The sequence below is a fragment of the Neofelis nebulosa genome, chromosome 14 (genome assembly GCF_028018385.1).
Source record: "Neofelis nebulosa isolate mNeoNeb1 chromosome 14, mNeoNeb1.pri, whole genome shotgun sequence".
NCBI lineage: Eukaryota > Metazoa > Chordata > Mammalia > Carnivora > Felidae > Neofelis > Neofelis nebulosa.
Window position 1 is genome coordinate 7,083,187 of NC_080795.1, and position 15,600 is coordinate 7,098,786.

The 15,600-nt window shown below is 36.0% G+C and overlaps 1 protein-coding gene across 1 annotated transcript in view; it reads left to right on the plus strand.

Annotated features, from left to right (window-relative positions):
• The window catches only part of RP1 (RP1 axonemal microtubule associated), a 202,090-nt gene that overhangs the window by 132,388 nt on the left and 54,102 nt on the right, over positions 1–15,600 (plus strand). The window contains exon 9 of the mRNA XM_058699582.1: positions 14,728–14,803. Coding sequence (XP_058555565.1) covers positions 14,728–14,803 — 76 coding nt within the window. The remainder of the gene's footprint in view (positions 1–14,727; positions 14,804–15,600) is intronic.

The window sequence follows — 15,600 nt, forward strand, 5'->3', positions numbered from 1 at the left end:
AGGTGCCCCGTGGGTTTGCTTTTCTAACTTCCTAATCTCTGTGTAGTGGAAGCAACGCAATGTTTTTGAGGAAGTCGCTTAATAAATTATCTAAAATGGATGGGTGAATTCTTTTTGAGGAAGTACAGGTGTGAGTTGGAGACAGTGCAATCTTCAGACTGCTGCAATCACGTGACTATCACAGTAACGTGAATCAAACGAATGTTTTGGGTTCCTAGTGCCTATAAAAAGTATGTGGTCTTTTAAGTGTACAGCAGCATTATGTCTAAAAAATATGTGTGCCTTAATTAAGCAATACTTTATTGCGAAAAAATGCTAGGTGTTATCTGAGCTTTCAGTGAGTTGTAATATTTTTTGCTGGTGTAGGGTCTTGTCTCAGTGTTGATGGCCGCTGACTAATCAGGCTGCTGATGAGGCTGCTGTTGATGGCTGCTGAAGGCTGGGGCAGCTATGACAATTAAAAAAAGTAAGACAAGGAAGTTTGCCACATCAGTTGACTCTGTCACAAATGATTTCTCTGTAGGATGCAATGCTGTGAGATAGCATTTTACCCCCAGTAGAACTTCTTTCAAAATCGAAGCCAGTTCTTTCAAATCCTGTTGCTGCTTTATCAGCTGACTTTATGTAAAATTCTAAATCCTTTGTAGTCATTTCACCAGTCTTGACAGCATCCTCACCAGGAGTAGATTCCATCTCAAGAAACCACTTGCTTCGCTCATCCACAAAAAGCATCTCCTCATCTGTAAAAGTTTTGTCGTGATATTGCAACAGTTCAGTCTTGCCTTCAGGCTCTCCTTCTAGTTCTAGTTCTCCTGCTCTTCCCACCACATCTGCATTTACTCCCTCCACTGAAGTCTTGAACCCCTCCTTCAAAGTCATCCACGAGGACTGGAATCAGTTGCTTCCAAACTCCTGTTAATGCTCATATTTTGACCTCTTCCCATGAATTACAAGTGCTCTTAATGGCATCTAGAATGGTGAATCCTTTCCAGAAGGTTTCCCATTTACTTTGCCCAGATTTTCAGAGGAATCACTATCTATGGCAGCTAGAGCCTTATGACATGTATTTTTAAAATAATAAAAATAAAAATGAGTAATTCCTTAATGCTGTAAAACAATTTTTTAAAATTAAAAAAATGTGTTTAAAGAAAAAAATGTTATGATCATATCAATAAGTGCATTAAAAATGATAAAAGTCAACATCTCAGAAACAAAAAGAATTGTTAGAAAACTGTAAGTAAAATGAAATATTCTTATTTTGATTAAAATAACATGCAAATGTGATTAAAATATATGCAAAACATGTAAAAAAATAAAATAAAGTAATAAGACTTACAAGTTGAAATTGCCCCTTGGTTCATGGCTGCAGAATGGATGTTGTTTTAGCTGGCATGAAAACAACATTAATCTCATTGTACATCTCCATCAGGGCTCTTGGGGGACCAGGGACATTGCCAAGCGGCAGTAATATTTTCGAGGGAATCTTTTTCTGAGCAGTAGGTCTCAACAGTGGGGTTAAAAAAAAAATTCCGTGGGGCACCTGGGTGGCTCAGTCGGTTAAGCAGCCGACTTCGGCTCAGGTCACGATCTCGTCCGTGAGTTCGAGCCCCGCGTCGCGCTCTGTGCTGACCGCTCAGAGCCTGGAGCCTGCTTCAGATTCTGGGTCTCCCTCTCTCTCTGACCCTCCCCCGTTCATACTCCGTCTCTCTCTGTCTCAAAAATAAATAAACGTTAAAAAAAAAAAATTCCATAAACCCTGTGACCTACAAATGTGCTGTCATCCAGGCTTTGTTGTTCCATTTCTAGAGCACAGGTGGAATAGATTGAACACAATTGTGAAGGGCCCTACAATTTTCAGAATAGTAAATGAGAATTTGCTTCAGCTTAAAGTCACCAGCCATATTAGCCCCTAACAGGAAAGTCAGCCTGCCCTTTGGAGCTCTGAGCCTGGCACTGACACCTCCTCTCTAGCTGTGAAAGCCCTAAATGGCATCTTCTTTCAGTATAAGGCTGTTCGATCTGCACCGCCATCTCTGGTGTAGCCATCTTCGTTGATGGTCTTAGCCTGGTCCTCTGTATAACTTGGTGCAGCTTTCGCATCACTGCTTGCTGCTTCACCTCACACTTCTGTGTCAGGCTGACAGCTCCTTTCCCTCAACCTCATGCTTCAGGCTCTGCTTCTGCAGCTTCCTCACCTCTCTCGGCTTCACAGAATTGAAGAGAGTTAGGATTAGGGTTGCTCTGGATTAGGCTCTGCTCTAAGGGGATCTTGCGGCTGCTTTGATCTTCTTAATCTAAACTACTAAAACTTTCTTCACGTAAGCCACAAGGCTCTTTGCTCTCTTACGCGTCATTTATGTGTTCACTGGAGTAACACTTGTAATGTCCTTCAAGACCTTTTCCTTTGCCTTCACAACTTGGCTGTTTGGCTGCAAGAGGCCTAGCTTTGGGCCTGTCTTGGCTTTGGACATACCTTCCTCACTAAGCTTAGTCATTTCTAGCTTTTGATTGAGAGTGAGAGATGCTGACTTTTCCTTTTACTTGAACACTTAGAGGCTGTTCTAGAGTTATTCATTGGCCTAATTTCAGTGTTGTGTATCTCAGGGAATAGGGAGGCTGCCCAAGGAGAGGGAGAGAGAGAGAGGAATGGTCAGGTGGTGGAACAGAACACACACATTTATCGAATTTGTCATGTGATATGGGCATGGTTAATAGTACTCCAAAATAATTACAGTAAACGTAAAAAATCACTGATAAGATATCACCGTAACAAATACAGTAATAATAAAAATTTGAAATATTGTGAGAATTATCAAAATGTTACACAGAGACAAAAAATGTGCAAAAACCGTTGGAAAAATGGTGCCAGGAGACTTGCCCAATGTGGGGTTGCCACAAACCTTTAATTTATAAAAAGCGTAGTATCTGTGAAACATAATAAAAAGTGAAGCATGGTAAAATGATGTATGTGTATAATGCTTAATATAGACAGTGTTTTCTTCTTTATTTTTTATTAATTTTTAATTTTTTATTTTAGAGTGAGAGTGTGAGCAAGGAAGAGGGGCAAAGGAAGAGAGACGGAGAAAGAGAGAACCTTAAGCAGGCTCCATGCTTAGCATGTAGCCTGACGTGGGGCTTGATCCCATGACCCTGGGATCATGACCCACGCTGAAATCAAGAGTGGGACATTCAACTAACTGAGCCACTCAGGCACCCACAGAAACTATGTGCAGTTAATGTGGAGATGTACTAAGTAATACTTATTAAATTAATGGAGATACCTGAAAAAAATCTACTTTCACCACTTTTATTCAACAAGTATTAAAAGTCCTAGCCAGATCAACTAGGCAGGAAAATAAATAAAAGGCATCTAAATTGGAAAGGCAGAAATAAAATGTCATTATTTGCAGATAACATAATGCTATATATAGAAACCACGAAACACTCCACCAAAAATTTGTTAACTGACAAATTCAGTAAAGTTGCAGGATATGAAATCCATATATGAAATTCTGTTGCATTTCTGTACAACTAATAAGAAACTTTCCGGCACACCTGGGTGGCTCAGTCGGTTAAGTGTCCGACTTCGGCTCAGGTCATGAACTCACAGTATGTGAGTTTGAGCCCTCCGTCGGGCTGTGTGCTGCCAGTGTGGAACTTGCAGCTCGCTTTGAGTTCTAGGTCTCCCTCTCTCTCCGCCCCTCCCCTGTCCCTGCTCACATTCTGTCTCTCTCAAATAAACATTAAAAAAAGAAGCTTTCAGAAAGGGAAATTAAAAAAAAAATCTCATTTACATTTGCATCAAAAAGAATAAAATATCTAGGAATTAATTTGATCAATGAGGTGAAAGATCTGTGCGCTGAAAATCATAAGACATTGAAAGAAATTGAAGAGGACACAAATAAATGGAAAGATAGTCTATGTTCATGGATTGGAAGAATTAATTGTCCATACTGTTAATGTTAAAATGTTCACACTATTCAAAACAGTCTACAGATTCAGTGCAATCTCTATGAAAATTACAATGGCATTTTTTACAGAGTAGAACAAAGAATCCTAAAGCTTGTTTGGAACCATGAAAGACTCTGAATAGCCAAAGTAATCTTGAGAAAGAATAAAGAACCAAGTAATTTTGAGAAAGAACATCACACTTCCTGATTTTAAACTATAATACAAAACTCCAGTAATCAAAAAATTATGGTGTTGACATACATGAAACAGAATAGAGAGCCCAGCAATAAACCCACACTTATATGTTTAACTAATTTACAACAAAGCAGGCAAGAATGTACAATGTGGAAAGGATAGTTTCTTCAATAAATGGTTTTGGGAACATTGGACTGCCACATGCAGAAGAATAAAACTGCAGCACTATGTTACACCCCCCCACAAAAAATTAACTCAAAATGGATTAAATACCTGAATGTAAGACCTGAGACTATAAAACTTCTAGAAGAAAATATAGGTCTTAAGCTCCTTGACATCATTCTTGGCAAAGAGTTTTTAGATTTGACACCAAAAGCAAAGGCATCCAATGCAACATCAAAATAAGCTTCTGCACAGTTACGGAAATCATCAAAAAAAAAAAAAAGAAAGAAAGAAAAAAGACAACCTACAGAATGGAAGAAAATATTTGTAAATCATATATTTGCTAAGTGGTTAATATCTAAAATATACAGAGAACTTGTATAACTTAATAGCAAGAAAACAAAAACACAAAACACCCACAACCCCATCCCCCAACCCAAAGAATGCAGTTAAAGAATGGGCAGAAGATCTGAAAAGCCACTTTTCCAGAGAAGTCACACAGATGGGCAACAGGTACATGAAAAGGTGCTCAACATCAGTAATCATCAGGGAAATGCAAATCAAAACCATGCTGAGATACTACCTTACATCTGTTAGAAGGCTGGAATGGATGTATAGGGGACCTTTACGCACTGTTATGAAAATGTTAATCGGTATAGGTATTATGGAAAGCAGTGTAGAAGTTCCTCACAAAATGAAAATAGAACTACCATATGATCCAGCAATCCCACTTCTGAGTATATATCCAAAGGAAATGAATTTATGATCTCATAAACATAAATATACTCCGATCTTTATTGCAGCATTATTCACAATAGCCAATAAATACATGGATACCACCTATGTGTCCATCAACAGATGAATAAATAAGTAAAGAGTTGTGGTCAATATGTACAGTGAATATTATTCTGCCCTAAAAAGAAAATCCTGCCATTTGTGACAATGTGAACAAACTTTGAGGACATTATGCTGAGTGAAAAACATCAGAGAAAGACAAATACTGTATGATCTCACTTATATGTGGAATATATAAAAGCTGAACTTATAGGAACAGTTGATTGGTGGTTCCTAGGGGCTGGGTGGTGGGGAAGAAGAGATGTTGATCAAAGGGCACAAACTTCCAGTTATAAGAGGAATAAGTTCTGGGGATCTAATATGGTAACTCTAGTTAATAATACTGTGTTATATAATTGGAAGTTTCTCTGAGACTAGATTTTAAATATTCTCACCATAGCAATAACAAAAAATGTACGTGTGTGATGTGAGATGTGTTAACCAACCTTATGTTGGTAATTATATATATATATATGTTTTATATATATATATGTTTTATATATATATGTTTTATATATATGTTTTATATATATATGTTTTATATATATATGTTTTATATATATATATATATGTTATATATATATATATATGTCTTAAGTCAATAGGCTGTTTACCTTAAATTTGCACAATATTCCAAGTCAATTATATCTCGATAATCAATTCAGGGGAAAAATAAGGTATGCATGAGAGAAAAATCAAGAAAAATGAGACAAAGAAAATATGAAGACAAAAATAGAAATCAAAGACTAAAAATAGTAAAACAGAATTGATGTCATGTATATGAATGGATTTCTACGGGAAAAAAATATGAGCACTCACATAGGAAGATGACACTGAGAAGTGCAATGAAAATGTGAAGAAAATACATGCCCAAATAAGATATAATGAATACAGTAGAAACACATATTGGATAAAAGTTTTGAGACTATTATGTACAGTTTTGGATAAATAAATTTGAAGCTCCGCATGAACTGGATGATTATTTAAGACAAATTGACTCAAGAAATGTAGCCTAAGAAATTATGAATTACCCAAGAAGCAGATTTGACTCAATATTGACCAAAGAAAAAGTAGAAAATAATGGTAATCAATAATAATAAATTTTTTTAGAAGGCTAATCTCTTTCCAACACCTGTGTTTCTATTTGGATTTATCAGCACTTTCTCTGAAATGTCCATGAAGCAGACATTTTCAGTGCTATATAAAATGTTCCAGATTATGGAATTGGAAACTTGTACGCAGACTTAATGATACTGAAACCTGAAAATGTACAGAATATAGAACTATGATTTAATGCTTCTTGCATTATCCTCTGTTACGTTCCTAGTATGGGCAAGAATGCCTGCAGACCTCAGAGGATCTATTCTAAAAGAATTCTCTTTTTGTTTACCATATTCATGTTTTATAATGTAAATGTAAGCAAATATTTTTATTTCATAATTTTTCCATATTTGTTTAAAAATATTTGCTGTGATTTGAATGTTTGTGACCCCCTCCCTGTTGAAATGTTGAAATCTTAAGGCCTTACGCAATGATATTAGTAGGTGGAGCCTGGGGGAGGTGGAGCCTTTAGGAATGCTCTTATAAAAGTGGCTCTAGAGAGAGAGCCCTAGTGCCTTTCACCTTGTGAGGACACAGCAGGAAGGCGCTAGCTATAAACCACGAAGAGAGCCCTCATCAGGTGGCTATGTGGTGCCTTGATCTTGGACTACCCAGCCTCCAGAACTATTAGAAATTAATTTCTGTTGTTTATAAGCTAGCCAAGTTGTGGTATTTTGCTATAGAAGTCCAAGCAGACTAACACAGTATTTTAATTAGACAGTTAAATTTCTCATTTCCTTTTCCTCCAAATATTCTAATAAAAGTGACATGTTGCTCCTGAGGATTTTCATAGTTACGCCATGTCCTGTGTCCCATGGTGTTTATTCTCCAGAAGAACGGTTGTAGTTCAGCCCTACTGATAAATGTATGTGAGGATATCCTAAGTTAAATGTGTACAAAATGAATCAAGAAGTATAATAAAGGAATAATACATAACAACTAAATAGGGTTCATGCCCAAAATTTGAAAGATAGTCCATTAGAAAATCTATTAATTAAATAACATCACTTCAGAAGGGTAAAGTAGAAAAATTGTTAACAACCCAATAATACTATTATTAAAAGTTCTTTGAAAATTTGGAACAGAAAAAACATTTTAAAATAATGTAACTCAAGACAATTACTTAATAAACAATGGAATTCAATGAAGTGGAACAACAAAGATTTCCTCATTATGAATATAGGCATTCTTGGAAAGCATTATAATATGTTTTCTAAAACAATTATAATTTTAGAAAAGAGAAGGCAAAATTATTGCCTACATGTCCATTAAAATGCGAGGAGTATCAAGTGAAAATAAAAAAAAAAAAAATAGAATTTATAAAGTGACTAGAAATTAAATCAATATATGATAACTTGAGTCTTGTTTTCTTAAATAGAAAATACAAGATATAAAAGATCTTAGAGTGGCAGCAAAAAATATATATTTAATATATATGTAATATTTATATGTAATAATTAGCATCAACAATAAACAGTATATTCCCATCTGACTTATTAGACTTGCCTTGTCTGAAAGCCATATGGAGAGGTAATAGAAGTTCTAGCCAAGAAAGTGTGATTTATAGGTCCTGTTTCAGATTAAGTGAACCTATTTGTTCTTTACAGATTAGTTACCAGTGATTGATCTCAGCTACTTTTGTAATCCATTGCTTGGTGTTGATACTGCAGTAGCATTATGTGTGAGGTGTTTTTGTTTTTGTTTTGTTTTAGAGGTTTATTTTATTTATTTATTTATTTATTTATTTATTATTTTTTTGGTGAGGGAGGTGAAGGTTTCGTGCTTCCATATATTTAGTTTAGGTCCTAGTTTAGGTGCGTTGGCTGTAGAAGGAGTTGAGAATTTTGTTTGATGAGCCAAAGTGCACCAGGTCTGTCCATTTGGTTAGCAAAAACAATCTGCTGTGAGATTCATTTTACATAAGATCTAAGACTACAATGGAGAGAATTTGCTGCAATGGTGTCTTATAGAAAGACTATGGTTTACTCCAAAATCAAATGAGGAAATAAGTGAGTTTGGGAGAGATGGGGATAATAATACAGATACACCTACTGATTTTGATTAAGAGCCATCACAGACTCAGGTAGTAAAATTAATCTAAAGTAAGTCATTAGATAGCTGACTTCCTTTTTCTATTTCTATCTGAAAGAAGCTAGTCACAAAAGGCCACATATTACATGATTCCGTTTGTGTGAAATCTCCACAACGGGCAGATCTTCTCAAAATGAGGAAGTAGATTAGTGGTTGCCTAAGTCTAGCAGAGGGGAGGGGATGGATGGTTGGTAGTGGTAGTGAATAGGTACAGACTTTCCTTTGGGGTTGATGAAATGGTACTGAATTTGGGTTATGACATGACAACTATAGATATATTACCAACCACACAACCTCAGAACTCATTTACACAGGTGAACGTTATGTATGTAAATTATTTCTCAATAAATCTGTTAAAATTACTATGTTACTAACTTGGAAAAATTTAAAGGATTTAATAGACTGTAGCATTTGGAAATAGATTAACAAGGAAGACTCTCACATTAAAATGCATGAGGATAATTTTTAAATATAGTTTAGTGAATGTTACTAGGCAGTTTCGTGAATGTCACTGGAAAAATGATCAATGGATATTAAAAAAGCAATTCAAAATGACTCAAAATAAATTTTTATTCAGAAAACAAAGTTAAAAAAGTTAATTATAAACTACATTTTTAATTAAAACATTTTTTTAGTATAATTGACACAGTGTTATATTAGTTTCAGGTATACAACATGGTGATTTGACAAGTTATACATTATGCTATGTTCACCACAAGCATAGCTACCATATCTATCCCATTATATCACTATCATCGACTATATTCCTTACACTGTGTCTTTGATTCCTGTGACATATTCGTTCCATAACTGGAAGCCTGTTACCTCCTCTCTTCTTCACCCATTTAGCCCAATACACTCCTTCTGGTAATGACCAGTTTGTTTTCTGTACGTATAGGTCTGATTCTGCTTTTTGTTTTATTCATTTTTTTGAATTCCACTTATGAGTAGAATAATACGGTATTTGTCTTTCTCAGTCTGACTTATTTCACTTAGCATAATACTCTCTAGGTCCATTCGTGTTGTCTCAAATGGCACAATCTTGTCCTTTTTTATGGCTGTATAATATTCCTCTCTCTCTCTCTCTCTCTCTCTCTCTCTCTCTCTCTCTCTTTCTCTCTCTCTGTGTGTGTGTGTGTGTGTGTGTGTGTGTACATATACATACTACATTTTCCTTATCCATTTGTCTATTGATATACACTTAGGTTAGTTCCATATCTTGGCTATTGTAAACAGTGCTGTGAACAATAGGGGTGCATATATCTTTTCAAATTGATGTTTTGATATTCTTTGTGCAAATATCTAGTAGTGGAATTATTACATTGTATGGTATTTCTATTTTTAACTTTTTGAGGAACTTCTGCACTGTTTTCCATAGTGGCTGCACCAGTTTACATTCTCACCAACAGTGCACGAGGGTTCATTTTTCTCCATATCCTTGGCAACACTTGTTTTTTCTTGTCATTTTGATTTTAGCCATTCTAACTGGTGTAAGGGGATATATCATTGTTTACTCCGAAACCAAGTGGAGCATCAGAAGTGAAGAAATAAGAGAGTTGGGGAGAGATGGGGATGATTTAAATTTTTTATTTTGAGATAATTATAGATTGACATGTAGTTATACAAAATAATACAGAGAGCTTCTCTGTGTCCTTTACCCGGTTCTCCTCAGTGGTAACATCTTGCAAAGGTATACTACACCATCGTTATCAGCATATTGATATTTATACAGTCAAGACACAGAAGAGTGCCATCACTACAATGACCTGTCATGTCTCATTTTTGTAGCCACATCCACTTGTCTTCCTCAGTTTCTTCCTTACATTGCCAATTCTTAACCCTCAGCAACCACTAATCTGTACCACATACCTATAATTTCTCATTTCGAATAAGACAGTTATAGTAATGAAATCATGTATTATGCATTCTGTTGGGATTCGCTCTTTTACTCTGTATAGTTTCCTAGAGATTCATTCGAGCTGTTTGTTATGTGTCAGCAGTTTGTTCCTTTTTATTGCTGAGTAGTGTTCCATGGAATGGCTTTCCCTCAGTTTAACCATTCGCCCATTGAAGAACACCTAGGTTGCTTGCAGTTTGGAGCTGTGATGAATAAAATTGCCGTGACTGTATGTGTACAGATTTTTACGTGAACATGACTTTTCATTTCTCTGCGATCAGTGCCCAAGAATCCAGTTGATTGGGTCATATGAAATTGCATGTTTAGTTTAGTAATAAATTGGCAAACTTTCATAGTGGCAATACCATTCTATATTCACACCAGCAGTATACATGTGATCCATTTTCTCAGCATCCGTGTTGGTATTGGGTGTTTTTGCTGCCTTTTTTCCCCCCTGTGCCATTCTGATGGGTGTGTAGTGACTTACCAGTTTCATTTTAATTTGTATTTTTATAAAGATAATGTTGAGCATATTTTTATGTGCTTATATCCTCTTTGGTGAAATGTCTTTATGTTGTCTGTTTTGTAATGGATTTTTTTTTAGTGTTAAAATTTAAAATTTTTTTTTTTTTTTTGTATATATATTGTAGATACTGGTCCTTTGGATTTATGGTTTGCAAATATTTTTTCTCAGTTTGTAGCTTGTCACTCCACCTTCTTATAAGGTCATTTGCAGAGCAAATTTTTAGTCTTGATAAGGCCCAGTTTATTCTTTTTTTTATGGATTATAATTTGGGGGTTAAGTTGAAGGACTCTTTGAATAGTCCTATACACAAACTTTTTTTTCCTTATTTATTTCTAGCTTTATAGTTTTACATTTCATTTTTAATTCTATGATTTATTTTGCGATTTTGTATAAAGTGTAAGATGTAGGTTTAAGTTAATTTATTTTCGCTATGAAAGTCCAGTTACTCCAACACAATTTGTTTAAAAGCCTATCCTGCCTCCACTGAATTGTTTTTATACCTTTGTCATAAAGCAATTGGGCATGTTTATGTGGGATTATTTCTGGATTCTCTGCTCTGTTCTGTTGATATGTGTGTCTGTCCTACCAATACCATACTGTCTTGGCAGCTATTTAATAGGCCTTAACATCAGTTACACTAATTCCTCGTATTTTAATATTTTAAAGATTGTTTTAGCTGTTTTAAGACCTTTCCTTTTCTATATAAGTTTTAGAAAAGTTTATCCATATCTACAAGAAAACTTGCTTGGGTTTTGAAGGGAATTATATCAAACCTAGAAATTAATTTGGCAAGAATTGATGCTTTCACCAAATTGAGACTTCCAATCCATGAATGTAGTATGGGCATATCTCTTCATTTGTTTAAGCATTCTTTGATTTCTTTCCTCAGCATTTAAAAGTTTTCAGCATACAAATTCTGTACATGTTTTGTTAAGTTTATCCTAAATATTTAATCTCTACAGTGATTTTAAGTGGCATCGTGTCTGAATTTCAGTTTCCATTTGTTCATTGTTAGTATACAGAAATGCGATTTATTTTTGCGTGGTGATTTGTCTTGTATCCAAGATGTCACTCAACTCACTTTTTACTTCTGGGATTTATTATTATTGTCATTCATTATTATTATTATTTATTATTATTTGTAGATTGTTTAGAATTTTATCCGTAGACAGCCCTGTCGTTTGCAAATAGGAGAAAGCAGTGCCACCTGGGGCTAGTCAGCACTCCACTGTCTCCCACCCCTGGTGTCAGTGAATTCTCGTCGTGTCTGAGTGTCCACCCCTACCTAGCATCAGGAGGTGGAATGAGGTAGGACAATATGGAGTGGATGACATTCTGCTCCCCCTGTGCCCTAGTCATCAGTGAGGCCCAGTGACCTAAGCTTATACTCCTGTCCACACCAACAAGGCAGAGCAGGGTGGTGGAGTTGGGCCTAGTTGGTACTCTTCAGCCTCTCCTTCCTTTTTGCCAGCTTCTGTCCTTACTCTGCAGCAGCAAAGGGCGTGACTGAGCCTCATGCTTCCCCTCTCTACGGAAACAGAGGGTCACACCAGGGATATGACTCTCCACAGAGTCAGTGACACAGCAAATGCCTTACTTTTATGGGGAAGGTATCAGTGGGCAGGAGGAGGAAGTCAGCGTTTACCTAGGTGTCTGCAGTGAGTCAGTGCCCACTTAGACCTGTTGGGTCAGAAGTTGAATGTGTGCACACACGTATAGCTTACGCTGCACATCAATGGGGGTGGGAGGGTGCAGCCTGCTAAAAAGAAGACTAAATAGCACTCGGAGTCTCATAACATCATTTCCAAAAGGATACACTAAAAAACCAGTCATCATATAAAGAACTTGGAAAACATGGCCAAAAAGTAAATCTTTAGTGTTCTACAAAGAAATATAATATTTGAAGTTTAACCTTTTTTCTTATCTAATTTTGTAAAATTTTAATTAACCCACAAGTCTAGTGTATGGTGTATAGAAAACCGATCCTAAATTTCAGTGAATTACAGTGATATTTATTTCATGTTTACATTGTCTTTCAGCTGATCTTGCCTCCACTTGACTGTTCTTGGAGATAATATGTTTTTATATAGGTACTTTTAAACTAATTATTAATTGGGGTATCTGGGTGGCTCAGTCGGTTAAGTGTCTGACTTTGTTTCAGGTCATGATCTCGTAGTTTGTGGGTTCAAGCCTTGCGTTGAGCTCGGAGCCTGGAGCCTGCTTCCAATTCTGTGTCTCCCTCTCTCTCTCTCTGTCCATCCTCAACTCATGCTCTCTCTTATTCTCTCAAAAATAAACCAGCATTAAAAAATATATTTATGCTGATTATTAATTAAACCTATTAACTTATAAAGTATTTTAAAAATCGGTACCTTGTCATCTCCAAGAGTTTTCTTTAGAGACTCCTCAGTAGCTCTTAAAACCCATTTCAGAATTCTGGTAACATTTTAATTTTCCTTAAAGGAGACAAGTAATTCTATTTTTTTTAGTAACAAAATGAAATAAAGCATTTTGGGGATGGCATTTTAGGCATACAGAATGGCATGGGTGATGGAGCACCATGTGTAAATTATGAATATCCACTATCTATGGCAGTGGTTTTCAAAGTGGTTCCTGGATCATCAGCATTGCCTGGGATGTCATTAAAAATTCCATTCTTGGTTTCTTTTATATGACGACCAATAATTCTGGTTTGCCTGGGACTCTCCTGGTTTTAGCACTGAAACTAAACACTTTAGTGTTTAGTGGAAACACTGTTTGCCAGTATAGGAACATCCTGGGAAACCCCTCTTTCCAGGGCAGACTGGGACAGTTAGTCCCCTTAGGTTGCTAATCGCAGGGCTACTGCATCAGAAACTCGGTGTGAGGCCCAGCAATCTGTGTTTTTCTAATCCCTCCTGGTGGTTTTGATGCATGCTGATCTGGGAACTGTGAGCAATTTGGCATGGTTCCATGATGGCAGTATATAATATGGGATGAAGTTAAAGAGTAAGCAGAAGCCAGGCAATGAAGGCCCTTGAATGCTTTGTTAAAAGAGTTTCATCCTAGGGGCACCTGGTGGCTCAACTTGGTTAGGCGTCCGACTTTGACTCCGGTCGTGATCCCACAACTCTGTGAGTTCGAGCCCCACATCAGGCTCTGTGCTGACAGCTCGGAGCCTGGAGCCTGCTTCGGATTCTGTGTCTCCCTCTCGCTCTGCCTCTCCCCTGCTCACACTCTGTCTCTGTCTCTGTCTCTCTCAAAAATAAACACATTAAAAAAAAAGTTTCATCCTCTAGTTATTAGTTATTAACTCATAAACTCAAGGATATTTGATTAGAAGAGTATAGATTTTGAGCTGACTCTTTTGTATAGATGAAACTACTGTGACTGGTTAAAATATTCCATTTTATCTATAAGTAAAATTAAATTATATCTTAACTAACTCCAGTTTTCAAATTAATATAAAATCAAATATTTAAAAGGAAATGACTGTCTTTATGTATACCGGCTCAGTCTGTGTGCTTCAACAGCGTATCTAAAAGTTCATTTTCTGGATTAGCAAAATATATACTTGATGCAGATTTGAACTTTAATTAACTTCATGTGTATGTTTTAGAAATACAAAGTATTGCTAGCTCATTAGGTATATATTTTTTGGAAGATCTTAGGTCCAGGGATATAAATACAGGTTATGAAATCAAGAGAAATTGTTGAATTGGTCTGTTTTCAAACTTCTTGGAAAATAATATTGAGGTAGATATCATAAAACATGAAACCTTAAAACATGTTGTGCTTTTGTTACATATATAAGAAATATTTTTAAATGCTTCTTATAGCTTTTCTTATATTTTGCTTTATTTGAAGTATTAAAGCTTTATAGTACATAAAGCCTTCACATATATTTGGAAGCCAGGACATCTTTTCAAAATTTCAAGTAATACCTAGGCCATACATATTTACACTTTTCTTTCTTTTAATCTGTGTTTAGGAAATGGCTGGTTTCTTGATGATGTTGTAATCAAGGATCCCACAACAAACCGCGAATATGCCTTCTTCTGTCACAGGTGTGTAGGTTTGCTTTTACATTCATCAGATTCATTTCATATTAGTTCCAAGTTCATGTATTTTGGAGCAATGGATAGCTTATTCACTTATTCCTGGTCACTAATGCTTTGCTGGGTAACTTTTTTGAAGATTAATTTTAGGGGCATCTGCTTCTATTTAGAAAGATATACAATATGTGTATCATCATTCTTGATGTAAGTTTAAATTTTTCTCATTAAATTAAGGTAGATTTAAAAAATATGATTAAATCTTCCTTGGTTTACCTGGAAAGATTTAAAAAAATATGATTTCTCCTATGAGAATGAAAGTCCCTGGCAAGAAAACTGATCCCCTGTGGACTAGGTCACAGATTAAGCTCGGTTATAATAAATGTACAAAATAAATGTTGCACGTGGCTTTTTATACAATGATGGCTTTGCTGACTTACTGTCACTAGGCCTTGATTTTTGGGTTATTCTTCCAAAATGGTGATAGATTTGCTCTTTCTTTCAGCACTCTCCTGCCTCTTTCCCTATGGAACCAATAATAGGCGTTTGTGAAATAACTGACTGTAGTTTGAAATGTAGTTGGTGGCTTAAGACCAGGAATTTAATAACTGGTGCAGGGGGTGTAAGATCTGTGACCTTGACCAGCTAACTGGCCGACTGACCTGTGGGTTAGGGAAAGCAGGTACCTCTCCCATAATCTGATGCAGCTTCTCCTCCCTCCCGTGCACTTTCTTAGTCACTTCATGCATTCCCTTTTCCATTTTCTGCTCTGCATGTGCCAACAAGATACCTATGACTTTTTGCAGTTC